The 26,693-nt window shown below is 46.4% G+C and overlaps 1 protein-coding gene across 1 annotated transcript in view; it reads left to right on the top strand.

Annotated features, from left to right (window-relative positions):
* LOC146829727 (uncharacterized) overlaps nt 1–14,333 on the top strand; it is an 80,868-nt gene extending 66,535 nt beyond the window's left edge. Inside the window, exons 4-6 of the mRNA XM_085608448.1 lie at nt 5,760–5,830; nt 7,000–7,130; nt 12,478–14,333. Of these exons, the coding sequence (XP_085464574.1) occupies nt 5,760–5,830; nt 7,000–7,130; nt 12,478–12,718 (443 nt within the window). The 3' untranslated portion in view covers nt 12,719–14,333. The remainder of the gene's footprint in view (nt 1–5,759; nt 5,831–6,999; nt 7,131–12,477) is intronic.
* Nucleotides 14,334–26,693: the final 12,360 nt, after the last annotated feature.

Genomic DNA, 26,693 nt, shown 5'->3' with positions numbered 1-26,693 from the left:
CCTAAACAAGTTCATCAGAACGCAGAAGTTCAAAATGACTTCACTGCAGGAGGTGCTTCCCCAAATAAGAGACGGGGACTTCATGGTCACCGTGGACCTCAAGGATGCCTACCTACACATTCCAATAAACAGAAGGCACAAGGGCCTTCTAAGGTTCAACATCGACCAGGAACACTACCAGTTCACAACCCTGGCCTTCGGGCTAAAATCGGCGCCAAGGGTTTTTACAAAATGCCTGTCGGCGGTCACGGCCCACCTACGAAGGCAGGGGATCCATGTCTACCCCTACCTAGACGACTGGCTGGTCAAGGCAAACACACGCGAGAAGTGCGAGAGACACGCAACACGCGTGACAGATACTCTGACGAACCTGGGGTTCTCGATACACTGGGGGAAGTCGTCGATGGAACCGGAGCAGGTGAAGATTTTCCTGGGAGCAAAAATCAACACCCTGAACAGCACAGTGGTGCCCAGCGACAGGAGAACAGAGGCCCTACTGAAGGAGACGTGTCTCTACCAGAAGGGGCGAGCTCTGACAGTGAGGTCAGTGAGCAAGATGATGGGGATGATGGCGTCATGTATCCAGCTGGTGCCGAATGTACGCCTGCACATGAGACCATTCCAAGAATGGCTACAACAGCAATGGTCACAAGCAAGCGGCAGTTGCGAAGATCTAGTGGTTGTTACGCACGCAGTGCAGGAGGAGATGACTTGGTGGAACAGAGACAACATGACAACAGGGAAGAGCCTGACACCACCAAACCCAACAATGACCATTACCACGGACGCATCGCAAAAGGGATGGGGAGCGCACATGGACAACCTCAGAGTGAGGGGTCTGTGGGCTCCAGCAGATGCGGTACACCATATCAATTACCTCGAATTGAAAACCATCCTGCTAGCCCTGAAGGCATTCCAGAGGTACCTGTACAACCAGAGGGTGTTGGTTCAAACAGACAACACCACGGCAATGTTCTACATCAACAAGCAGGGGTGGACACAGTCGTTCCCTCTCTCCTCTCTGGCACAGGAGATTTGGAGATGGGCCATACCTCTCAGGATAGATCTACTGGCAATTCACCTTCCAGGGAAGGACAATGTGGAGGCAGACTGGCTAAGCAGGCAGACCTCGGCATCACACGAGTGGGAGCTCAATGGCCAGGAAACGGAGAAGCTTTTCCAGGGATGGGGAACTCCCACAATAGACCTGTTTGCAACACGCCAAAATGCAAAATGCCAAAGCTTCGCGTCCAGGCAACCAGATCAGCAATCCCAAGGAAATGCCCTATGGATAAGCTGGTCGAGGACATTTGCCTACGCCTTTCCACCGATACCCCTGTTGCACAGAGTGCTCGACAAGTGCAGAACCAGCAACATGACTCTGATCCTAGTGGCTCCGCAGTGGGCAAGGCAGACAAGGTTCTCACAAATTCAAGAAATGGCACAGGGCAATCCCCACAGGTTCGAGAGAAGAAGGGACCTGCTCTCCATGCAAAACGGAGAGGTCCTGCATCCGGAGCCAGAGAGCCTCAACCTGGCGGCATGGCTCCTGAACACCTAGAGTTCGCTCACCTTAAATTGCCTCCTAGCACTATGCGGGTGCTGCGGGAGGCAAGGAAACCAACTACACGAAAATGCTACAGCGCCAAATGGCAGAGATTTACTGTGTGGTGCAGGAAGAAGGGCCTGCAAAACAGAATGACTAGAGACTCAACAGTACTGAGGTACCTCACACACCTTCTAAAGAGTAACCTCTGCTCGAGCTCCCTAAGGGTACACCTAGCGGCGATCGTAGCCTACACCATAGGTGAGAAGGGTGGAAGTTTCTTCACTTCGCAGGTTGTGAGGAGATTCATGGAAGGAGCCAAAAGAATTGCCCCTCCTAAACGGTTGCCGCCGCCAGCATGGAATCTCAACGTGGTACTGACGGCACCGTTTGAACCCATTCACAAGGCCACACTGCAAATGTTGACGATGAAAACGGCCTTTCTGGTGGCCATAACCTCACTACGCAGGGTGAGCGAGCTTCAAGCGCTAACGTTACAGGAACCCTACATTCAGATTCACAAGGACAGGATAGTCCTGAGAACAGACCCACACTTCATGCCCAAGGTGGTGTCGGCGTTCCACATGAACCAGAGTATCCAGATACCGAGTTTCTTCCAAAACCCGACTTCAAACGCAGAAAGGGCTCTGCACACCCTCGACGCTAGAAGAGCGGTGATGCACTACATTGAGAGAACGAAGGAACTCAGGAAATCAAAGCAGTTGTTTGTGTCCTTTGCTACTAGCTTCATGGGTAGACCAGTGACTAAGGGCACCATCGCTAGATGGATTGCCCTCACTATTCAATTCTGCCACAAACAGGCTGGACAGGAGCTAGCAGAGGGACCTCAGGCTCACTCCACAAGGAAGAAGGGGGCCACCGTTGCCTTCCTGGCGAACACGCCCATTCAGGACATATGTCTAGCGGCAACTTGGGCATCTGTGCACACGTTCACGAAACACTACTGCGTGGACATTCAGATGAACAAGGAAGCACAGGTTGGACAGAAGGTGCTTCAACACATTTTCAACGACCAACGCTCATCTACCACCCAGGCGCCACAAAATTAGGAAAACCGCTACAAAGTCTATGCGCAGCATAGTGAATCCAGAAAGATTCACGCTGCAAAACAAATAGTTTCTTACCTGTCGGTGTAGTTTTGCAGCCTGAAGATCTTTCTGGATTCACTAGCGAACCCACCCACCTCCGCCAGGAAGATGAGGCTGGAGGAAGAGGGGGTAAAATGGAAAAGATCAGAAGAAATGAAAACGTACAGAAAAATGGACATGAAGGATTAATCAATCGCCTAGGGTTAAAAAAAGAAAGGAAAAAAGAACCCGAAGATGGCGCCCCAAAGGTGGGACTTCCGCAGGAAGCACGACGACGTCACGGGAGGTGCACCAAATGGTGGGTCGTCGCCGCCCACCTGGGCTACAAAAAACAAAAAAAAAACAAAGGAAAGTCTACGAATCCGGACCCAACCACAAGATCGCGGAATAATGCACAGCATAGTGAATCCACAAAGATCTTCAAGCTGCAAAACTACACCGACAGGTAAGAAACTATTCATTCTCACACTTGGTCCCAAAGTACATCTCATTCCACAACTGAATATGTACTGAGCTCATATGGGTGTGCGCATTTGCTAAGCCCTGACCCCATAGACAATCTTGTAAATGACCACAATTCCATTGAAACATTTTAAGATCGAGCCCCACATCCAAAGGTACATTGTGCGATTTCTAGTATATACTAGATAAAAATTACATTTCAAAATGGGGCAAACCAGTGCAAGGGAATTTTGCAGTGTATTTAACTAAATGTCTTGAAATAAATCCTTCTGGACTTGGTATTAAGATATTCCAAAATTTAATTTTTACAGTCTCAGGGATGACACATATTCAGTATACTAGTCTGGGCCACAATAAAAAAAAAACGCACATATTTATCCTTTGATTATTAATAACGGGCAGGTAAGAGAATGGAAAATAGCACTAGCATTTATTTATATGCATTTGAAAAGTTTTATAAAGCGCAAACATGACCCTTGTGGGTATCGGAGCGCTGTACACAGAGGCGGAAGCAGGAATAAACTCAGTACATTAAAGGTCAACACTGTAAAAAAACAAGGAGTAAACAGTCAAGATCAGGGACCGGGTAGTGGGCCCGCTAGTTTCTCATAGAGTGCAAAAGATTTCCTGTAACATTCAGCAAAACAATCCTAGAGTGGCTCGTCACAACATAGTAAAATAAATGACAAATCTGTAGTCGACCCAGCTAGTATAGTTCCGGAAAGGCACCAGAGTAAAATAACAATTTACCAACCAATCGTAACATAAATAGAGAATGATATGTCTGGATAAATGTAAAATCTGTCAACAAGGGAACTTGAAAAGGAGTACAGGACGATGCAGTTAATGTTCACTCAGGAAAAGCCATTTGGCCTGTTTCTTGAAAGGATTGGCTCTAATCTCCGTAGCAAGAGCGTTCCAAATTCCCGCTTCAATAGACAGCCAGGTAAGCTGCAAAAGGTCAGGCGTGATGCGATCATGTTTTTTTGAGCCTGTGATGAGCCTGGCCGATCAGTTGAGTGTGGCTCTGACAGGCCCAAGCTGGCTTAAGGAAGCCCCGCAAGGGTGACCAGACCATATTCAAGTCGTGAGATCACCAGGGATTGTACTGCAGGCTTTAAGTCTTCAGGCGGAAGAAAGGCTTGATTTTCTTAAGGGTGTTAAGGGTATGTCTCCCGGAAAAGTTAGATCCCCTTTATCAGGCTGGAGTGTAGGCACTGGTGATCTAAGCAGAGGTTGAAAAGTAGTAGCGCTCAGCAGATATCTCTGGGTGATCCTGATGCTTGTCCGCAGTTTTGCAGGTGCTGCTCATCAGCCAAACATTCTTGGTCTTATTCTGCAGGACAGACGGCTTCACGTTTGCAGATCAATGTGAGGGAATCCTCAGACACAGAAGCTGCAGAAGAAGGAAGAAGGTGAAAACGATAAAGAAGAGGCAGAAGATGTAGAAAAATAAAGAAGGTGCAGAAGAGTGAAGAAGAATGAAGAGGATGAAGAAGAATGACGAAGATGAAGAAGGATAGAGAAGAGGCACAAGATGAAGAAGAATGAAGATAATGCAGAAGAATGACAGAGGCAGAAGAATGAAGAATATGCAGAAGAATGACTAATGCAGAAGAATGACGAAGATGCAGTAGGATAGAGAAGATGCAGAAGAATGAAGAAAAAGAAGAAGACTTCCTGTTTATGGCTTGCCTGTCATACCACAAAAGTGTTGGGGGATTTCAGTAATTCCTCTTTGCAACCTCATTAATTTGTGTTCATTCAAGTGAAAATATGCTGTAAATCTCACCGTTTGGAACATCTTTTCTAAATTTTTCTCAATGAAGAACTCTCAAACCCAATAAATAGGCGGTCTTGCTTTGTTTGCTGGCATATTAGTATTTAACAGTTCAACGGCTGTACTGCATCAGGTTGGGCCTGGTGCTGGTACCAATAACAGTGGGCAGTGCCAGTGGTGAAAGCAGGCCACACCAGCAATGGGGCTGTGAAGTTATGTTTTTAAACGAAGTTAGCACAGATGTATACGCTAATAAACGAACAAGCGAATATTACATTGAATTAAACTGGTTATGTTAAATAAAATACATGAAATAAAATCTCTTTTTAAAAAGGGAACCTTACTTTTTAAAAAGTGATTAATTGAGGTATCTTTAAATAGTGTACTTTTAATTTGTATTTTAAAGCAAATATTGTCAATTTACATTAATTTTTCAATCAGAGTTAATGGTACATGTTTCAAGAAATATTGTAAATTTGATAAAGTTTAAAATGATAATTTAGTTTTTTTTTTACGTTCCTTTAAATATTTTCTAAATCTAAGTTGCTCCTGTGAATGTGATGGTTCTTCCACGAGCCGATTTGTTGATGCAGTACTCTATTGATGTGATGGCGTTGTGGCAATAAAGAGATGTTCTGTGGTCAGTCTAAACACCCACCCTTCTGTAATTATGGAGCAATAATTCTTGTACTTGTCATACCAATGTAGTATCTTCAGTCTTATTGGTATACTGCCCCAGTGAGTTGACTGACACGGTGGAGTTGCTTACGGCAGGGAGTTGGGGGGAGGTTACTTAGCTCGCAAGAGGAGCGAGGTCTAACAATCTCTGCTACGCAATTTTTAACAATTCCTCTGTTCACAGAACAAAACTACAAGGACGTGTGGCGGGATCTCCCAAAGGACTGGCTGGAGGGATTGGATATCCCTAAACAGGTAAGAGGGGTATGGAAGGGAGAGAGTGTTTCAGAGTATGTATGGGGTATATTATGCACATGAGGGAATTATTAGGGAAGTGTGAAGAGACTCGGGTATGAGTCTGAAGGAGGGCATTTATGTGTAAGAGAACCAGTGATCAAATATATATCCCTTAATTATCAGTGTTATGGGGCACGCAAGACAGAGAAACAGTAGGAGGAAGACAAGAAGGTTGAAGGAACTAGCTAGTGAGATTGCACTCATTAATAAAATTAACAATAAATGAAAGGTCGAGAGAGCATTGAAAGGGAGAGTGTCAGGAGACAGGATGCAAAAAGAGCACAAATGGGAGAGACCAAGGTAGGTGGCGCACAGGGTGTTCAAGAGTAGAAGGTGGGGAGAGGACGAGAGGAGGGAAGTAAAGGGGTGTGGTGAAGTAGAGAGGGATACTTGGATAGGCGGAGGTTGAGATGGAGTAGGCATCAGTATGTTGTCGTCACCTATACACTTCTCCTCTGGTCAAAGAGGCCCGTGTACCCAAAGAAAATAGCAACGGGTTCTCTAAGAGTAACCTGGACTCCTACTCTCTACCCTACTCTGATTCAGTGAGCTTCTTCAGAGCCGAGTCCATCCCACAAGACTGCAGGAACTATGAGTGATGGGTGTGATTCCTCTGTGTGAACCCTGTGACCTCAGAAAAAAATAACCAGAACTCTAAAACAATACCCGTCCTGGGTTGCACGTCGGAACAACGCTGGCAAATGTCACAAGCCTTAACCACACATTTTCTTATCACGCATTGTTTTACAACGTGAATGTTTTTACAACGGACGCCATTACCACGTATTGTTTATTTATTTAAGAACAATGTGTTTGTGGAGGTAGACCCCCTCGTACTTCCCAACTTACCTTAAATGTGTGGTAAAGGCATCTATTGTAAAAACATGCATGTTATAAAGACGTGTGCTTAAAAATGTGTGGTTAAGTAACAACGTTTAAAAAACCTCGTTGTAAAGGCTGTTTCCCCGTCCTGTACTGAGTGCACCTTAACTAGTGATACAACATGCTTTCAGTTCCTTGAGTGTTACAATTCCACCCTCCTTGTGTAGGCAATGGTGTCAAAATAAACAACTAGTGGAGCCTATCATCCCTCTTCTCTTGTGTCCTCACTCTACTCTCCCTTAAAGGTGGCATCCACAGTGTACAGAGAAGAGGTCAATACCTACAAGGTGAAGTGTGGGGGCAGCTTAGACATGTGGGAGAGCCACGGCTGGATCACACCTCAAGACCCCTATGGCTGGTTCCAGTGGTACTGCAGGTAATGTGAGATGCCCAAATCATGATTTTTTTTTTCTTTAATTTGCAAACATCTGGAATAGTCTGTGAAATAGTTGTGATCCGACCACCTTCCTCTTATTTTTGTTTTCTTCCTCTACGGACCAGAATGAACCTGTGTAGCATTTTATTTTTCTTTAAAATGCATTTCTGATGTGTTTTACTGTAATTCTTTTTGCAGATCTGTGCTCTGGTAAGTGGTGGAGTTTGATTTGTAGTAGAGATTAGACTTCATATCTTTGTACGGTTTGTTGGGATTGGGTAAGGATTGGGTGACTGTGTGGAGCAGCCTCTTTATACACTGCTCTGTTTGCAGATCTGTGCTCTGGTAAGTGGTGGAGTTTGATTTGTAGTAGAGATTAGACTTCATATCTTTGTACGGTTTGTTGTGGATTGGGTAAGGATTGGGTGACTGTGTGGAGCAGCCTCTTTATACACTGCTCTGTTCGCAGATCTGTGCTCTGGTAAGTGGTGGAGTTTGATTTGTAGTAGAGATTAGACTTCATATCTTTGTACGGTTTGTTGGGATTGGGTAAGGATTGGGTGACTGTGTGGAGCAGCCTCTTTATACACTGCTCTGTTTGCAGATCTGTGCTCTGGTAAGTGGTGGAGTTTGATTTGTAGTAGAGATTAGACTTCATATCTTTGTACGGTTTGTTGTGGATTGGGTAAGGATTGGGTGACTGTGTGGAGCAGCCTCTTTATACACTGCTCTGTTTGCAGATCTGTGCTCTGGTAAGTGGTGGAGTTTGATTTGTAGTAGAGATTAGACTTCATATCTTTGTACGTACGGTTTGTTGGGATTGGGTAAGGATTGGGTGACTGTGTGGAGCAGCCTCTTTATACACTGCTCTGTTTGCAGATCTGTGCTCTGGTAAGTGGTGGAGTTTGATTTGTAGTAGAGATTAGACTTCATATCTTTGTACGGTTTGTTGTGGATTGGGTAGGGATTGGGTGACTGTGTGGAGCACCCTCTTTATACACTGCTCTGTTTGCAGATCTGTGCTCTGGTAAGTGGTGGAGTTTGATTTGTAGTAGAGATTAGACTTCATATCGTTGTACGGTTTGTTGTGGATTGGGTAAGGATTGGGTGACTGTGTGGAGCAGCCTCTTTATACACTGCTCTGTTTGCAGATCTGTGCTCTGGTAAGTGGTGGAGTGTGATTTGTAGTAGAGATTAGACTTCATATCTTTGTACGGTTTGTTGTGGATTGGGTAGGGATTGGGTGACTGTGTGGAGCAGCCTCTTTATACACTGCTCTGTTTGCAGATCTGTGCTCTGGTAAGTGGTGGAGTTTGATTTGTAGTAGAGATTAGACTTCATATCTTAGTACGGTTTGTTGTGGATTGGGTAAGGATTGGGTGACTGTGTGGAGCAGCCTCTTTATATACTGCTCTGTTTGCGGAAGCTGTCTAGCAATGACAGTCATTGGCGATTTGTACACTGTTTGCCGCTGGAACATGAGACGACTGGGTGTAAATTATGTAGGACCTTCAGGCTGAACTTTCTGAAGCCTGGTGAGGATGGCACAAAGGGGAGGTGGGAGAAATGATAGGCATAGATTAGGTAAGGTGTTGAGATTCGTTTTTCTTCCGATGTTGATATGTTTGGTTACGGAGAGGTCCGTTGTAAGGAACTGCTGCCTTGAGGAGAGCGGACTGATTAGACACATTGATGGGATTCTGTTTTGGTTCCTTTGTTAGTCGTTCTAAGTAAGATGCTCAGTGTAAACTTGTGTTGCCTGGGTTCTGTATAACCTGAGTAGGGTCGAATGGATCTAGAGCAGGAGGCACTCAGCGGGTTCAACATAGGGGCGTTCACACGGATCAGTAAAAGGTTCTTAAACACGCTATAGGGGTGCTGCTATACCAGAGGCAGCTAGAGATTGATCGGAAAGGTTAGCATGAGTTCCAGAGGAAGAATGCCTTACGATGACTGACAGGTAGGAGAAATACCAACTGCTCCTCTGGCCTCGGGAATCTTTTTTTCACACTATACTTATTATCTGCTATTTCGACTGTAAGGGTTACAGGAAGAGCTTTAACAAACACCAATTGTAAAAAGATAGAAAATAGGGAAAATTGAAGTCCGGTTCTGAACTAGCATTGGCCCTGGAGCACTAACCTTGTGGCTCCCTTATGTTCACCTCTGCCACTCAATCAATTAATTCTATATTTGTCTCAATTTGGCCATAAAAGATTCATAACAACTATTGTATTAGCAATAACAATATTTCATTAATACATAAAATACAAATTACCAAAAAAATGAACAATTAACAATATTAATATATTGTACAGAATGCAAACATAGCAATTACTAAATGACCTATGCTACTCTTGAATGGGACACTGAGGGCAGGTCCTGTGACCAGCAATACCAGGAAAGTCACTAGAAGGGAGACTGAGGAGATGAGCTGACTGGGTCAGTGATAGCATTGTGGTCCTGTGGTTCCTACACTCTTATAATAGGGTACAGCAATTATGGACAGTCTGTTATGTCTGCCATTGCTCGCCAAGCAACATCCTCAGCCACCACCGCCTTTCCCTCAGGCACAGTCCGGTCCCATGGTGTTTGTCAATGGTGGTTTTACTCTCTCTGAAGCATCACACTAGTAGCTTATATGATGCTCCCGCCCTTTCAGCATTCAGCTAAGCTGGGGTAAACAACCACAGTGGCATGCATCCACCTGCAAGCTGGGGCAACACACGGCCGCCACTCATCACCGCCAAGTCTCTGCGGCTTCTACTCTACTTGGGCCATCCAATGCCACCTACAAGGGTAGCAGTCACACTTATTCGCCAGCGGCCACCTCTCAAACTCTGTGCAGTTCAGATCCCTCACTCATTCTGCTCCAGTCCCCAGAGTCCCAGCCTCCTGCTTCCCCACGCATGCCTTGCCCTGGTCTGCCGCAGTAGCGAAAGGTAGAGGCCCCAGTAGTATGCTTTACTCAACAGGCCGCAATCCCTGATTAGGGTCGGTTCATGCACCGCAAGGCCTATCAATAAAATCCTTTGCTGCTGTTTGTGTCAGAACACAGATGTATTGGGATTCTGCATCTTCGTCACATTTCCCCAGAAAAGTCTGTGTGATTATGCGTCCGGCCGCTTCAGTTTGCAGCCATCTTGTATTCTAGCTCTCTAGTACCCCCGCCCCATTGCATACTTCACTCGTCAATTAATCTTTATTCGGGTATAAAAATATCCACAAAAGAACATGACATTTAACAAGATCAAATATTTCATCATTAAAACAAATTATACATAGATAAAACATTTAAAATATTTCATATCAACAGAAATTGGCCAAAGCAACAGCATTAAAACATGAAAAACGTAGGTCGCTTTGTTGACAAATACCCCTAAAATAGCAGCAAAGTATGATATTATAAAGTGCAGGATTTTGGCAAATTTAAAACAGAGTGCTACAACATGGACCAAATCTTTGTAAACATCATGACACGCCCTAAAAACAATATGCCAGTCCATACATAATGTGGGTGAATCCTTGGCTAGGTCAATTTTAAGAAAAAAACCCAAAGAAACTGCATAAAAACAACTACATTTATGAGGCCCGACCATCCCTACCCTCTAAGACAAAGGTATCTACACCTCATTTCTATTCTTCCTTAATTTTGCGGCTAATCTTAAAAGAATTCACAGTACAGAACAACGTGAGAGGGTCAGAAGAAAGTTTCAAGAACAAGAGTGCCACCCTAACCTGGGTAAATGTTTTCTTTCTTAAAATGGTTTTTAAAAATAATACCCTCGGGTACTCGTAGAAGGGGCAAAAAAAGACAAAATGAAGGGTATCCTGTAGAGATCCAAGATCGCAGCCGCAAGGACCCTTTGTTTCAACATCTGTTGTGTACCCTGCGGGAACAGATAAAATATGGTGCAAAAGATCCAATCTGAATCTAGTCATTAAAAATCTATCATTTTTGTTATAAATATACGCCAGGTAGGGTTCTAAGCCCGATGAGGACTTCGTTAACATGTGGCCTCTCACTGAAACTTTCAATAATTCACTGTCTTCCCTTGCACAAGCTAAACGCCGAAGGCATTCGGACTTTATGACCCCCTTAACTCGGGGCGTCCGTGTCAAGGGCTCATCAAAATAGTTTACAAATCCCAACCATTTCAGGGTGTCCTTTACATATTTAATCCAGGGTATCCGATAACCTTTATCTCGGTTAATACAGTCCTCGAGCATTTGTCTACTTAGGCTAGCCTCGGGGTTGGTCCAGATTTTGATCCAACACATGATTGATTTAATACTTAACCTATCACTAATATAAGGGAGGCCTAACTCCTCGTGGACGATATAAGCAGGCGTGCTTTGGGGCACTTGCAAAATCCTTCTGAGGAACTTATTTTCCTCCGTTTGTATCAAAGAGGTGTTTCTGAAGCCCCATACCTCACTCCCATACAGGGTTTTAGCACAGCATATCGAACTATACAAATGCAGAATTTCGTTTGGTGACCAGCAACCTATTCTCGTACATACTTATTTTGAAGGTGTCTCTTTGGGCTGTGTAAGAGAAGGAGGTCCCTGGCTGTGTTACAGGGATGAGAAGAAGTTGGCAGTGATGTGGTGGGAGAGCAGGAGATGAGTGCCATTTACCCTGTGCCATGTTTAGATCTGGGTGGAAGTGAGACAGTGCCTTAGTTGGGAATATGTTGTGTTGGCCACGTGGCCTGAATGGGGAGAGCAGGTGCACTGAGTAAGAAGAGATAATAACGAGTAGTGTTTGTGCTTGGGTGGACAGCAGTGGTTTTACTTTTTCCCTATGCCCTGGGTTGGAAGCCATATAAGTATTTTGACCTTTATGGAAAGGGGTAGTATTGCACTGTGCTTGGAACACGCAGGCATTAGGGGGTTGTAGGCTATCTTGTGCTAGAAAGTTTATGGTTTTCTGTGGATTTAGTTGTGATTTAGCGTGGGTGCTGAATTAATTAAGAGTCTGTTATCTGGGAACCTTTTTTTGTAACCACCTTAAATGAAGAGAGATGGATTGTACTGCTCCTTGTCTGTGCTTCTTTTCGGGCTCTGCTTAGCTTGTGCGTGCTAGGTCCGATGAAGGTTCTGTATGTGATAGTTTGTGGGGTCTTGCAGTTGGTTTAATGCCGGAGGGAGGCGGAGTTGGTTGGTTGCTGTGCATGGTGGAGTGTTCCTTGCTAAAATTTAATGTGTGTTTCTTAATAAAGATCCCTCTCGATCTGGACGTGTCTTGACTCCTGATTAGTCAAGAGTCAATGATCTTTTCTACAAAAAGCAGAGTTGTAAAACTAGTGTTCCTTACACTGAAGGTCTCTTGGTTTTATTACAGGTTTTATCAAGGACGTCGCACCTTGGATGACCAACGACAGATTGGCCGCTGGGACCGCTGCACAGGCAAGACTGGGAGATGGAGAGGAAATCTGATCTCCAAAATCGTTCAGTCTGGCTGTGCATATGATAACAAGACGGTGTCTCCTGTGGTCCGTCAGACTCTCCAGCATTGGGGCTACCGCTTGACTCCTGAGGACTATGAGCAGGGGGCCAAAAAAGCTAGGAAGAGGATGAAATAGAGGGAGTCATCACCCCGGTCCCTTTTGTAAGAGGAGTAAAAAGGCAGAATATTAAGCAAACATGGGGTGGGATGTTTCCCTACAGTAACACAGAATTTGCCTGCACTCTATGCTTTATTTCTCTTGTTTAGCTCCACAAACTCTGTCTGTGTCCTGCCAAAGATATAGAGTAACGTCTAACTCTCTTTGAAAGGGCATGTCTCTGTTTCTGTCTGACATCCGCTTGCACATGGGGATACAACTGTGTATCTATACAGTGAGGCCACACGTTCCCTTCAGGCAGTGTGTTGTAGCATTCTGACACACATCTACCTCAGAAGGCTGCAAAGTGTCACCTAAAATGGCTTTTTCTTACACATTTGTTAGGAACTAAACAGTTGACATTAAGTGAAATCATGATATATATATATATATGTGCTTTTTTCTAAAAGATGTTCTTCCTTGGGGTCTTCTGAACACATCTGGTTCCTCCATTTTGCAAGGGGGTAATGGTAATATGCAGGGCTGAAGGCTACTTCCCTCTTTCAACTTTGTCGCTTGCATCATCTTTTGTAGAATCTTTTTAGTTCTTCAGTATAATAGTATCTCCCATCAGCTACCTTTCTATGTGCAAATGACTTGACCTTGCAAGAGTAGCCTGTATGATTGGCAAAGGCTAGTTACCCTATGAAACTTTCATATTTCGTTTGCTCATTGGTACTAGCCAAAGAATATGCATTAGTCTGTTTATAGGGAGCAATTCCCATGTGCTCAGAGTTGACGCAGGGTTCGGCATGTGGAAATATTTACGTGTGTAGCATGTGTCTCTTTGAATACTGCTGTTATCTAATGTTGGGCTCAAACATTACAAGTCATTTATCTTCAGAGAAGCTACGAGTCACAGGATGTTGTGTGACGTCTCTCTTAGTATTCCAATTCGATTGGGCACCAACTCCACAGTCTCCAGTGCAGACATTGGAATAGGTAGAAAACATTTTTTGACAAAGCCATATAGCTTCTTCAACACAAAGCACAAGGCATCCTCAATATTCACAGCTCTCAAACTTTCACCATCTGAGCAAAAAACTATCTAAGGGTGACTTAGTGCCTATGCGCATTAGGACACTAAGGGATGAGTCACACAACATCCTGTGACTAAGATTCTTCAGAGAAAAACAACTGTAGTGTCTGACCCCAGCACTAGATGGCAGTAGTATGCAAAGCATGTGAATTTACAGCATTTTAGGCTCCGAACAGATACTTGTAGAGTAGTAGCATTTTTCTTTCTGGATTTAGGAGTGGTAGGAAGTAGGGATGAATTTACTCTGTACCTCACATCCCCCCTGTCCCTTACCTTCCTTTAGCAGGCTCAGCGGAGGCTACATACTCTGTGAGCAAAGTAATAGCTGAAGAGTAAATACAGTAGATGTTATGACAACAGCTGGGGGGTGCGGACTCAAGATTGGACTAGAATTCTTTATCTACCTCCGTGTCAATCGATCTTTGCAACTCATCGAAAGACTTACCCTGATTTTTCATAAAATCTTTTAAAACTTGTAATTGATATATGAATTGATGTTTTTATATTGTAATAAAAGACCTACATAGAAGGACAACTTCTCAAGATGCCAAACTACCTATGTACATTTATGTATATGTGTGTTTCTTCTTCCTATAGCACATAATGTTTCATGAAGAGGTCTCGGACTTGTGGAATCAACATGGCGAGCAGGGTCATAGGAGTTAGTACGGAGCTTCATGCACTTAAGCCTTGAAAAGCCAACATGATACTAATCTGCCACTATATGATCTCCGAATGATTCTGGAACATGAGATGTGATCTATGATAAACCATGTGGACCAGATACAAGCTCTCAAATTACACCCTAACATGCTCTAGTGACAGGTACAGCAGTCTTGCTGTATGTGGCCACACCAGCAATTAGTCTCGAGGTGTGAAAACCAAGGCGACTGAGACTGATTGGGAGGATAAATCAATTTAGGGTTTTCATAGCCTGTTCCGAGAGAACCTATATGTTCGAGGCATATGAGCAGCAGATTATTCACTGTGCATAGATCGCCATCTGGTGTTGGGCTCGGATGCTTGCACTTTGTTGTTGTCTTGGGAGAGTCTTTTGTAGTCACAAGATAGTTGACTCCTCCCTTGAACGATAGTGCGCATGGGCATCGACTCCATCCTCAGATTGTTTTTTTTCCGCCATTGGGTTCGGATGTAACTTCTGCGCTCCGGTTCCGCACCATATTCTCCAAACCTTTTCGACGCGCACACTATCCAAAACTCTAAGGTATTGTTTTCGATCGCGTGATCTTTGACGCGCACCTCAACTATTCGATTCCATTCATCGATCGGGGCCACTGGGCCTATCGACGCCGTTCGGGCCTACAGCTCATGGAAAGGACTCCATTTAAAAAATGCCCCCAGTGTGGAGCTAAATTTCCACACTGCGACCACCACAAGTTCTGTAACCTGTGTCTATTGCCCGAGCACGACAGGAACAACTGCCAAGCCTGTACCTCTTTTAGATCTATAAAGACCATCCGTGATCGCCGGGCCCGACGACACATCATGGCGCAGGGAGCAGCTCCTGTACCGGTAGACATCTTCGATGAAGGCCCCGATGTCCCGGAGAAGGATTATGAGGACCTGGAAATCGTGTCCGAAGCAGATGACTCAGACGACCACATCACTCCGAAGATAAGGGACAAGCCTTCCGGTAGCTCGGGACCGAGCAAACCGCATCTCAGTATTCCGCAGGCACCATCGGCATCGAAGCCGGGAGTGCAGCCTACTCCAAAAAAGACATCGGCACCGAGCACCTCGACACCGAAAGAAAAGACATCGGATCCGAAACCAAACCATTCGGAACTGAAAAAGATTTCCGCCTCCACAGCCAAGCCGAAGGACCCCAAACCACCTCCCAAGGCCTCGGAGCAGAAATCCAAACCTCACTCGGACCTGGAAAAAAACGGAGCCGAAAGCAGTTCCCGAAGAGGAAGAACTTTTTCGGCCGGATCCTATCGTTTCAAAACAAAAACCTCTCCACATAGACCCCAAAACTGAACATCTGGCAGCTGTTCCACACAAGGAGAGGAAACTGGACACACCAGGCATTCCTGTAGTGCTTGTGAAAATAAAAGACTGTGGTACTTCACCTATAAGACCATCTTCTCCTGTTCTTCCTCCTAAGCCTGTCTCTTCTCCACACTCTCCTATACATCCACCAAACTCATCACCACCACCACACAATGATGATGATTTAGGGGATGGGGGAGGCAACAATGACCCTTTCACTGACCCTGATGATGGCACAGACGTACCACAGGGCGATTATGATGACCCAATAGATCCTCCACACCTCCCTGATCCCCATGCATATCAAACAAAGCCATCTCCCCCAGATGACAATATTGGCTTTGGGCAGCTTGTAAATAGAGCTGCTCTCTACCATGGTGTTCAGATGCATTCTGACCCAGCAGACGAGGACTTTCTTCTAGACACCTTTGAACAGTCACAAAAAACTGTACACACCCTGCCAATGTTAAAGGGTGTCATTAAACATGCCCCAGACATATTCAAAGACCCTCTTAGTGCTAGAATTCTCAATCCTAGGATTGACAAAAAATATAAACCCGCTCCCAATGATCCCACCTACCTCAAAGGTCACCTGCCTTTAGATTCACCAATGCTAGGAAACGTGCAAACTCTCAGACCTCTGGTGATGCGCCACCTCCGGATAAAGAATCTAAGTTGTTAAATGCTTCCGGCAAGAGAGTTGTTTTCCAAGCAGCTAATTACTGGCGGATAGCCATAACACAGGCATTACTTGCTAGGTACGATAAGGCTCACTATGACCAACTAGAAACCCTATTGCAACATTTACCTGATCAATATAAGACCAAGGCAAATTTTTTAATTCAAGAGGACAAATGAATAACCAAAGCTTCGATCAAATGTGCCCTTGACGCAGCTGACAGCCTCTAGGTCCATTAACACTAGCGTGTTGCTCAGACGACATGCCTAGCTACGCATCTCTGGCTTCAAACAGGAGGTACAAACAACTATCCCCAATCAGCCGTTCAATCAAGAACAACTTTTCGGACCGGCTGTAGACACCACTCTCGAAAAAATGATAAAAGACACAGAGACTGCTAAATCCATGGGAGCATTACAGTCTCCATCCACCCGTGGTTCCTTTCGTCGCTCCTTCTATAGAGGAGAATCCAAAAACTTCGGAACAGACACCGCCTCTTCTTCCTACAAAAACACCACGCAAACATCCCCCAACAGAGGATATTTTAGAGTCGGATACAGGGGAAATAACAAAGGGAGAGGCCGAGGTAACCACAACACTCGCACCTCCCCCACTAATAAGCAGTGACTTCCCTCCACTCCCTCCAGACCATTCCACCCCAGTCAGAGGGAGACTATCACAGTTCCTACCTGTCTGGACTTGCATCACCACTGACAAGTGGGTAACACAAATTATCCAGTATGGTTACTGCCTGAAACTTACAGCAACCCCACCCACCATACCACCAAAACAGCGGCCAATGTCCATGGAACATCTCATGCTCTTAAAACAGGAGGTTCTCTCACTGCTTCAAAAGCAGGCAATAGAGCCAGTTCCCTTACAGCATCAAGGAACAGGGGTGTACTCGCTGTATTTCTCAATCCCCACCAAGGACGGCACCCTAAGGCCAATACTCGACCTCAGACCCCCTCAACCTCTACATACAGTCAGATCATTTTCACATGATCACTCTTCAACAGGTCCTCCCACTTCTTCAACAAGGCGACTTCCTTGCCACACTAGATCTCAAGGATGCCTACTTCCACATTCCCTTACACCCTGCTCACAGGAAATATCTAAGATTCATAGTGGACGGACAGCACTATCGGTTCAAAGTCCTTTCATTCGGCGTGACCACCGCACCCAGGGTGTTCACAAAGTGCCTTGCAGTAGTAGCAGCACACTTGAGAAGACAACAAATCCATGTCTTTCCATACCTCGACGACTGGCTGATAAAAGCCAAGTCATTCAACCAGTGTGCTCAGCACACTCATCAAACCATCCAGCTACTACCCAACTTGGGATTCACAGTAAACTACACCAAGTCGCATCTTCAGCCCTCCCACATACATCAGTATCTAGGGGCCACATTAGACCCCTCCAGAGCTCTGGCATATTCCAATCCAGCCAGGATAACCAGTATACAAACCCTAATCATCAAATTTCAGCCCCAGCATTTCCTCCCAGCAAGGGTATTCATGCAACTCATAGGAATGATGGCCTCTTGCATTTTTATCGTACCTCACGCAAGACTTCAGATGCGCACCTTACAAGAATGCCTAGCACGTCAGTGGAACCAGGCTCAAGGACAACTTACAGATGTGGTGTTGGTGGACAGCCGCACACATCACTCTCTGCAGTGGTGGAACACCAAAAACCTTTCCAAAGGGCGACCGTTCCTAGAGCTGGTTCCACAGATAGTGCTAACAGCAGATGCATCACTCACCGGCTGGGGAGCCCATCTACTAAACCACACAATTCAAGGCAAGTGGACCACTCAACAAAAAGTGGCCCACATCAATCACCTACAATTACTGGCAATATTTCTAACATTAAAATCATTACAAGTACATCTACATCAACGACTGTCCTAGTCCCAACGGACAATGTGACAGCCATGTATTACATACAAAAACAAGGAGGCACACATTCTTTGCAACTGTCTCGGCTGGCACAAAGCATATGGAGATGGGCCATCCCACAAAACATATATGTTCGAGGCATATGAGCTGCAGATTATACACTGTGCATAGATCGCCTTCTGGTGTTGGGCCCGGATGTTTGCAGTTTGTTTTTCTTCTTGGACAGTCTTTGGAAGTCACAAGTTCGGTGACTCCTCCTTCGGTCCGTACTGCGCATGGGCTTCGGCTCCATCCTCAGATTGTTTTTTTCCGCCATCGGGCTCGGATGTTATACTTCGTGCTCCGGCTTCGAACCTTTCCAGTTCGACCTTCGACGAAAAATCCTCGACCATCGAGATTCTTCAGACGAAAATCGGCTTCTTCATCTCTCTCTTCGGCACTTCCTCGATTCCAGGCAGCGGCCTTCGGGCCTACCTCGACTCCGGTCTCGGCCGATGGAAAGGACTCCCTTCAAGAAGTGCCCAAAATGTGGGTCTAAATTTCCCCACACCGATCTCCATCAGGTGTGCAACCTCTTCCTCTCTCCCGAACACGAGGCCCGAGACTGCCCCGCCTGCAAGTCTTTTCGATCGAAAAAGACTATTCGAGATCGACGAGCTCGACGCACCATGGCGCACTCATCGACCTCGGCTCCACCTGACATCTTCGGAGAAGACACAGGGGCTTCGGGTCAGCAGCACACCGAACAGGAGGACGACGTCGTCAGCGCTTCCAAAGCCGACGACTCCGACGTGGAGGAGATCACACCGGCGCAGAGGGTCGTGAGTACTCTACCCCCTCCCTCTCCCGCGCCCTTTCCGAAAGAGACTCCGGTTACCCCTTCGCCTCCGGGCCTAGGGAAAACCAAGCATACCGCTTCCATCACCCCACCTTCGAGCCCGGTGAAAAAGCATCACAAGTCTCCTGGCGGCTCGGGCTCGAGCCAGCCTCCTAGCGGCGCCGAAAAACACCCTTCGGCACCGAAGAAAACCAGCTCCGTTCCGAAGCCATCGGTGTCGAAACCTGGCCTCTCGGTGCCGACCAAACATAAGTCCCTCGGCACCGATGCTTCCGTGTCGAAACCTGTCTCGGCGCCGAACAAAAAATCGGAGGCCCCGAGAAAGCATGGCACGGATAAACCAACTAAGCCGTCGGTTCCAAAAACATCGGCACCGATAGAGGAATCGGTTCCGGAGGAGCTTTTCACGCCAGATCCTCTTCAAAAGACTTTAACTAAGGATCCAAAGACTGGACATTTAACTTTGTCTTCCAAGAAAAGACATTTAGATAAGCCAGCTCCTCCTCCACCACCAAAACGGAAGGACTCTGCCACATCCCCATTCAGAGTACCCTCCCCACCACCTCCACCTCCTCCACTCCCTCCATCTCCGCCCCCACCTTCTCCACCCTTGCCTCATCGCTCTCCAACCCCGTCTCCAGACCCTGATGACCAAGGGGATCCTTTTTATGATCCAATAGATGCCCCGCAGGACCCCACTCCTCCAGGAACACCTGACCCATGGGAGGATTATCACAATCCAGATGTGCCTCAGGTTGATCTTTATCCATCCAGGCCATCTCCACCAGAGGACTCCTTGGGGTTCCACCACCTCTTACAATGGGCGGCACATTACCATGGGGTGGAGTTACACAGTGATCCAGTTGAGGAAGACTTCCTACTTGACACGTTTGACATAGCAGACAAATCTACCGCTATATTACCCATGCTTAAGGGGGTGACCAAACATGCGACTGAGGTTTTCAAAGACCCCCTCAGAGCTAGGGTCTTAAACCCCAGAATAGAAAAGAAATACAAGGCAGCCCCCACAGATCCTGCCTATATTAAAGGACCTGCGCCCCTAGACTCATTAGTGGTATCCACAGCTAGGAAGCGCTCCAATTCCCAGTCATCTGGTGAAGCTCCGCCACCCGATAAGGAGTCCAAGCTCCTAGACGTGTCAGGCAAACGCACTGCCTCGCAAGCTGCCAATATGTGGCGCATCGCCAACACGCAAGTGTTACTGGCGCGGTACGACAGAGCGCACTATGATGAGCTGGAGGCTCTTATGCAACACCTCCCAGAGAAATATAAAAATAAGGCTAATGAATTAATACAAGAGGGAAAGATTATTACCAACACCTCTATTAAATGTGCCCTTGACGCAGCAGACACAGCTTTCAGGGCTATAAATACCAGTGTTCTGCTTCACCGCCACGCCTGGCTCAGGATCTCAGGCTTTAAACCAGAGGTCCAAGCGTCTATACTAAACCACCCTTTTGACCAACAACACTTATTTGACCCAAAAGTAGACGAAGCATTGGAAAAAATGAAGAAGGATACGGATACGGCGAAGTCTATGGGAGCACTACAATCACACACCCCTAGACGCTCCTTTCGCCGTCCCTCCTTTCGAGGCTCTGGCAGAGGCTACTCTTCCGATAACGACTCCACATCCTATAAGTCCCCTCCTCAAAATACCTTCACAAAGGGCTATCAAAGAGGTGGATATCGAGGAAACAATAATAAAGGCAGGGGCAAAACCAACACCGCCCGTTCGGCCACACCGCCCACACAATGACTTTCCCCCGCTCCCCCCAGACCATTCCACTCCGGTTGGGGGCAGACTACAAGACTTCCTTCAAACCTGGGAGACCATAACATCAGACAAATGGGTGACTCAAATTATTCGGTCAGGGTACTGTCTCGAACTAACTTCTACCCCCCCGAATATTCCACCCAGACACCGTGCGATGTCACAAGAACATACCCCACTTCTGAAACAAGAGGTACTCTCCCTCCTGCAAAAACAAGCTATAGAGCAGGTCCCCGTCAATCAGCAAAATTTAGGGGTCTACTCTCTGTACTTTCTAATACCAAAGAAAGACGAGACCCTACGGCCCATTCTAGACCTCCGGCCTCTAAATGCATATATCCATTCAGACCATTTTCACATGGTAACTCTCCAACAAGTTCTCCCACTCCTCTGTCAGGGCGACTTTCTCACTACACTGGACTTGAAAGACGCATACTTTCATATTCCAATACACCCTGCTCACAGAAAGTACCTCCGATTTGTGGTGGACGGCCAACATTATCAGTTCAAGGTTCTCCCCTTCGGAGTCACAACCGCACCACGGGTGTTTACCAAATGCCTGGCAGTAGTGGCGGCACACCTCAGAAGACAGAACATTCACGTCTTCCCCTATCTGAACGACTGGCTCATAAAAGCCGCGTCCTACCACCAGTGCGTGCAACATACAAACACTACCATTCAACTACTCCACCAGCTAGGCTTCACGGTGAACCACCAAAAGTCCCACTTGATACCGTCCCACACAAAACAATACCTCGGTGCCACTATAGACACCTCAAGAGCCATAGCCTATCCCAACTCAGCCAGAATCGCAAGCATACAAGCCTTGCGCCAAAGATTCCTTCTTCAGCACTCTCTCCCAGCAAGAGTGTTCATGAAACTAATAGGGATGATGGCATCTTGCATCTTCATAGTGCCTCATGCAAGACTCCACATGCGTCCACTCCAAGAGTGCCTAGCACGACAGTGGAACCAGGCCCAGGGACAGCTGACGGATCTGGTGTTGGTGGACGGTCGCACCCATCGCTCTCTGCAGTGGTGGAACACCACAAACCTTTCCAAACGGCGACCGATCCTGGACCCGGTTCCTCAGGTGATTCTAAAAACAGACGCATCGCTCTCCGGCTGGGGAGCGCACCTACTACACCTCACAGTGCAAGGTGTATAGACGCCACAACAGAGGTTACTCCACATCAATCATCTGGAGTTATTGGCGATCTTTCTAGCCCTGACATCGTTTCATAAACAAATCTCAGCCAAGGCAGTCCTCATTCGCACAGACAATATGACTGCGATGTATTACATTCAAAAACAGGGGGGGACACACTCTCCCCAGCTCTCTCGCTTAGCACAGAGCATATGGAGATGGGCAATCCCACAAAAAATCTTTCTCCTGGCACAACACGTCCCAGGCATACAAAACACCATGGCAGATCTGCTCAGCAGACAAACGCAGCAGATGCACGAATGGGAACTGCATCCACAAGTTCTTCACCCATTCTTTCACAAGTGGGGGCATCCTCAGATAGACCTCTTCGCCACCCACGAAAACAAAAAATGCCCAAACTTCGCCGCCAGATACCCACACCCATTGTCCAAAGGCAATGCGATATGGATGAACTGGTCAGGCAAATTTGCATACACCTTTCCACCTCTCCCGCTAATTCCATTAGTGGTAAGGAAGCTACAACAGCACTCCCTCACACTCATCCTGGTAGCCCCAACATGGGCCAGGCAGCCGTGGTACACCACACTACTACAGCTCTCGGTGGTACCACATCAAAAACTGCACCTGTCCCCATGCCTCCTAACCCAGAACCATGGAGAAGTCAGGCACCCGGACCCAGCTCAGCTCAACCTTGCGATCTGGCTCCTGAAATCTTAGAATTTGGATACCTTAATCTTCCCCCTGATTGCATGAACATTATCAAGGAAGCCAGACGTCCTACCACTCGAGCATGCTATGCCGCAAAGTGGAAGAGATTTGTTGTTTACTGCCGTAACAATACAATCAACCCTTTAGATGTCTCCATACAGCACATCATATGCTATCTGCTCCATCTTCAAAGGTGTAACCTGGCGTACTCATCCATCCGCCTACACCAAGCAGCAATTGCTGCTTACCTGCAAAACAGACAGCATTTATGACTTTTCAGAGTACCTGCTATTAAAGCCTTCATGGAAGGCCTTAAAAGAGTAATTCCACCCAGGGCACCACCCTCACCTGTGTGGAATCTAAACGTAGTTCTTACAAAGCTAATGGGTCCGCCTTTCGAACCAATGCATAAATGTGAGCTACAGTTCCTTACTTGGAAAACAGCTTTCCTCGTAGCTATCACTTCCCTTAGAAGGGTTAGTGAGATACAAGCGTTCACTATACAAGAACCCTTTTTACAGATACATCACAGCAAGGTGATACTTCGCACAAATCCCAAATTTCTGCCCAAGGTCATTTCCCCCTTCCTTCTTAATCAATCGGTGGAATTACCGTTTTTTTTCTCGCAACCTCAATCTGTTGCGGAAAGGGCTCTACATACATTTGATGTTAAAAGGGCTTTACTGTACTACATACAAAGAACGCAACCTTTTAGAAAGACTAAACAGTTGTTTGTCTCCTTCTCTCCACCGCATAAAGGCAACCCCATCTCGAAATCAGGGATAGCTAGGTGGATTTTAAAGTGCATACAAATTTGCGATCACAAAGCAAAAAGAACATTATCTGTTCCACCTAAAGCCCACTCTACAAGAAAGATAGGGGCTTCTATGGCTTTTCTAGGGAACATACCCTTAGATGACATCTGCAAAGCAGCCACATGGTCAACACCGCACACCTTCACAAAACATTACTGTGTAGACGTGCACTCCAAACAACAAGCTAGTGTGGGCCAGGCTGTACTAAAGACACTGTTTCAAACCACTGCAACGGATACCGGTGGTCGCCGCTAGGGTTGGGTACTGCTATATAATCTATGCACAGTGTATAATCTGCAGCTCATATGCCTCGAACGGAATATGCTACATACCAGTATGCATCTGTTCTTGGCATGTAGAGCTGCAGATCTATACAGGCCCACCCGCCTCCCCGGCTACCTGTATCCGTTCCAGTCTATCTTATTTAGATACAACACACATGGGTTTCTTACTATTATCACTACGCTCCATCATTTCCCTGCTGGCGAAAAACAATCTGAGGATGGAGCCGAAGCCCATGCGCAGTACGGACCGAAGGAGGAGTCACCGAACTCGTGACTTCCAAAGACTGTCCAAGAAGAAAAACAAACTGCAAACATCCGGGCCCAACACCAGATGGCGATCTATGCACAGTGTATAGATCTGCAGCTCTACATGCCAAGAACAGATGCATACTGGTAAGTAGCATATTCCCTTCTTGCAGAACACCTTCCAGGAGTTTACAATCAGATTGCGGATCTGCAAAGTCAACAGACACCGCAGATACACGAATGGGAACTTCATCCCCAAGTTCTTCAACCACTTTTCCCAATGTGGGGAATGTAAAATGCCCAACCTTAGCCGCCAGGTTTCCACACCTGTTGTCCAAAGGCAATGCGATATGGATGAACTGGTCAGGCAGATTTGCTTAGGCTTTTCCGCCACCCCCACTGATTCCCCTAGTAGTACGCAAGCTCAAACAACAGTCTCTCAAGATGATCCTAGTAGCTCCCACATGGGCACGGCAACCGTGTGTCACAACACTCCTGGAACTTTCAGTAGTTCCACACCAAAAACTATGTCTCTCCCCAACGTTGCTAACGCAGAACCATGGAAAGATAAGGCACCCCGATCCAGAACAACTGAATCTAGCGATCTGGCTCCTAAAGTCTTAGAGTTTGGTTACCTTAACCTCCCACCGGACTGAACATCATTAAAGAAACCTGCTGCCCTACTACTAGAGCTTGCTATGCAGCAAAATGGAAAAGATTTGTCATCTACTGTAATAACAATAAAATCAATCCGCTGGATGCCTCAATCCAGGACATCATTTGCTATCTGCTACACTTACAGAGGTGTAATCTAGCATATTCATCCATAAGATGACATTTAGCAGCACTTGCTGCTTATTTACAAAACCGACAACACTTGTCATTATTTAGAGTACCTCCAATTAAAGCCTTTATGGAGGGCCTTAAAAGGATGATTCCCCCCCAGACTGCCACCCTCTCTGGTGTAGAGTTTAAACATTGTTCTTACCAGGCTCATGGGTCCTCCATTTTAACCTCTACACAAATGTGAACTGCAGTTCCTCACATGGAAAGAAGCTTTAAGTAGCTTTCTTTGTAGCAATTACCTCTCTCAGGAGGGTCAGTGAGATCCAGGCTTTAATGATACTAGAACCTTTCTTACAAATACATCGTAACAAGGTGGTTCTTAGAACAAATCCAAAATTCCTTCCCAAAGTAATCTCTGCTTTTCACCTTAACCCCTTCCACGCGGGGGTAATTCTCCCGCGGCGCGCGGGGGGGCGGCGGCGGTGGCGCTGTGCTCGTGACGAGCCCAGCTCGTCATGAGGCACAGTGGAGCTGTGGAGAGCGCTTCCACACTCGCCATCAAAAGATCCCTACTTTATTACATTGACAGGACTAAGCCCTTTAGAAAGACAAAACAACTGTTTGTAGCCTTCTCACCACCTCATAAAGGTAACCCCATCTCCAAAGCTGGGATCGCTAGGTGGATAGTCAAATGCATTCAAATATGCTGCCAAAAGGCTAAACGCACATTAACAATTCCCCCTAGGGCGCACTCAACACGCAAACTAGGGGCTTCCATGGCATTCTTAGGGAACATGACATCTGCAAAGCAGCAACATGGTCTACACCACACACCTTCAAAAAACACTATTGTGAGGACGTGCAGGCTAAGCAACAGGCTTCTGTAGGCCAAGCTGTTCTTAAAACACTTGTTCGAGGCATATGAGCTGCAGACCACACACTTAGGATAGTAGATCGCCATCTGGTGTTGGGCTCGGATGCTTGCAGGTTGTTGTTGTCTTCGAAAGAAGTCTTTGGTCACGAGATAGGTGACTCCTCCCTTGGACTACAGTGCGCATGGGCATCAACTCCATCCTTAGATTGTTTTATTCCGCCGCACCACTAGATGATTGGGCATTCCCTGTACCAGACATGCCTGACCCTCAACCATATCCCTCCAAACCATCGCCTCCAGATGACCACCTGGGGTTTGCCCAATGATTACATAGAGCAGCGCTTTACCATGGCGTCACCATGCACTCCGACGCACCTGAGGGAGACTTCCTATTAGATACTTTTGAGCAGTCACAGAAGTCTACAAATTTTACCTATGATTAAAGGAGTCATAAAACACGCCCCAGAGGTATTTAAAGACCCCGTCTCCACAACCACGTGGCTCCTTTCGACGCTCCTTCTACAGAGGAGCCTCCAACAATATGGGAGCGGACACCGCCTCTATGTTCAAACCCGCTCCACAAACATCACCCAGTAGAGGGTATTTTAGAGGAGGATATAGAGGAAACAACAACAAGGGATGAGGTCGAGGCAATACCAACACTCGCACCTCCCCTGTCACAAAACAGTGACTTTCCTCCACTCCCCCCAGACCATTCCACTCCAGTCGGGGGGAGACTCAAACAGTTCCTACCTGTCTGGAACTCCATCACAACAGACAAGTGGGTAAGACAAATGATCCAGTATGG

The sequence above is a fragment of the Triturus cristatus genome, chromosome 5_2 (assembly GCF_964204655.1).
Source record: "Triturus cristatus chromosome 5_2, aTriCri1.1, whole genome shotgun sequence".
Classification (NCBI taxonomy): domain Eukaryota; kingdom Metazoa; phylum Chordata; class Amphibia; order Caudata; family Salamandridae; genus Triturus; species Triturus cristatus.
Note: the sequence above shows the minus strand (reverse complement) of the source record. Positions and strands in the feature narration are given on the sequence as shown.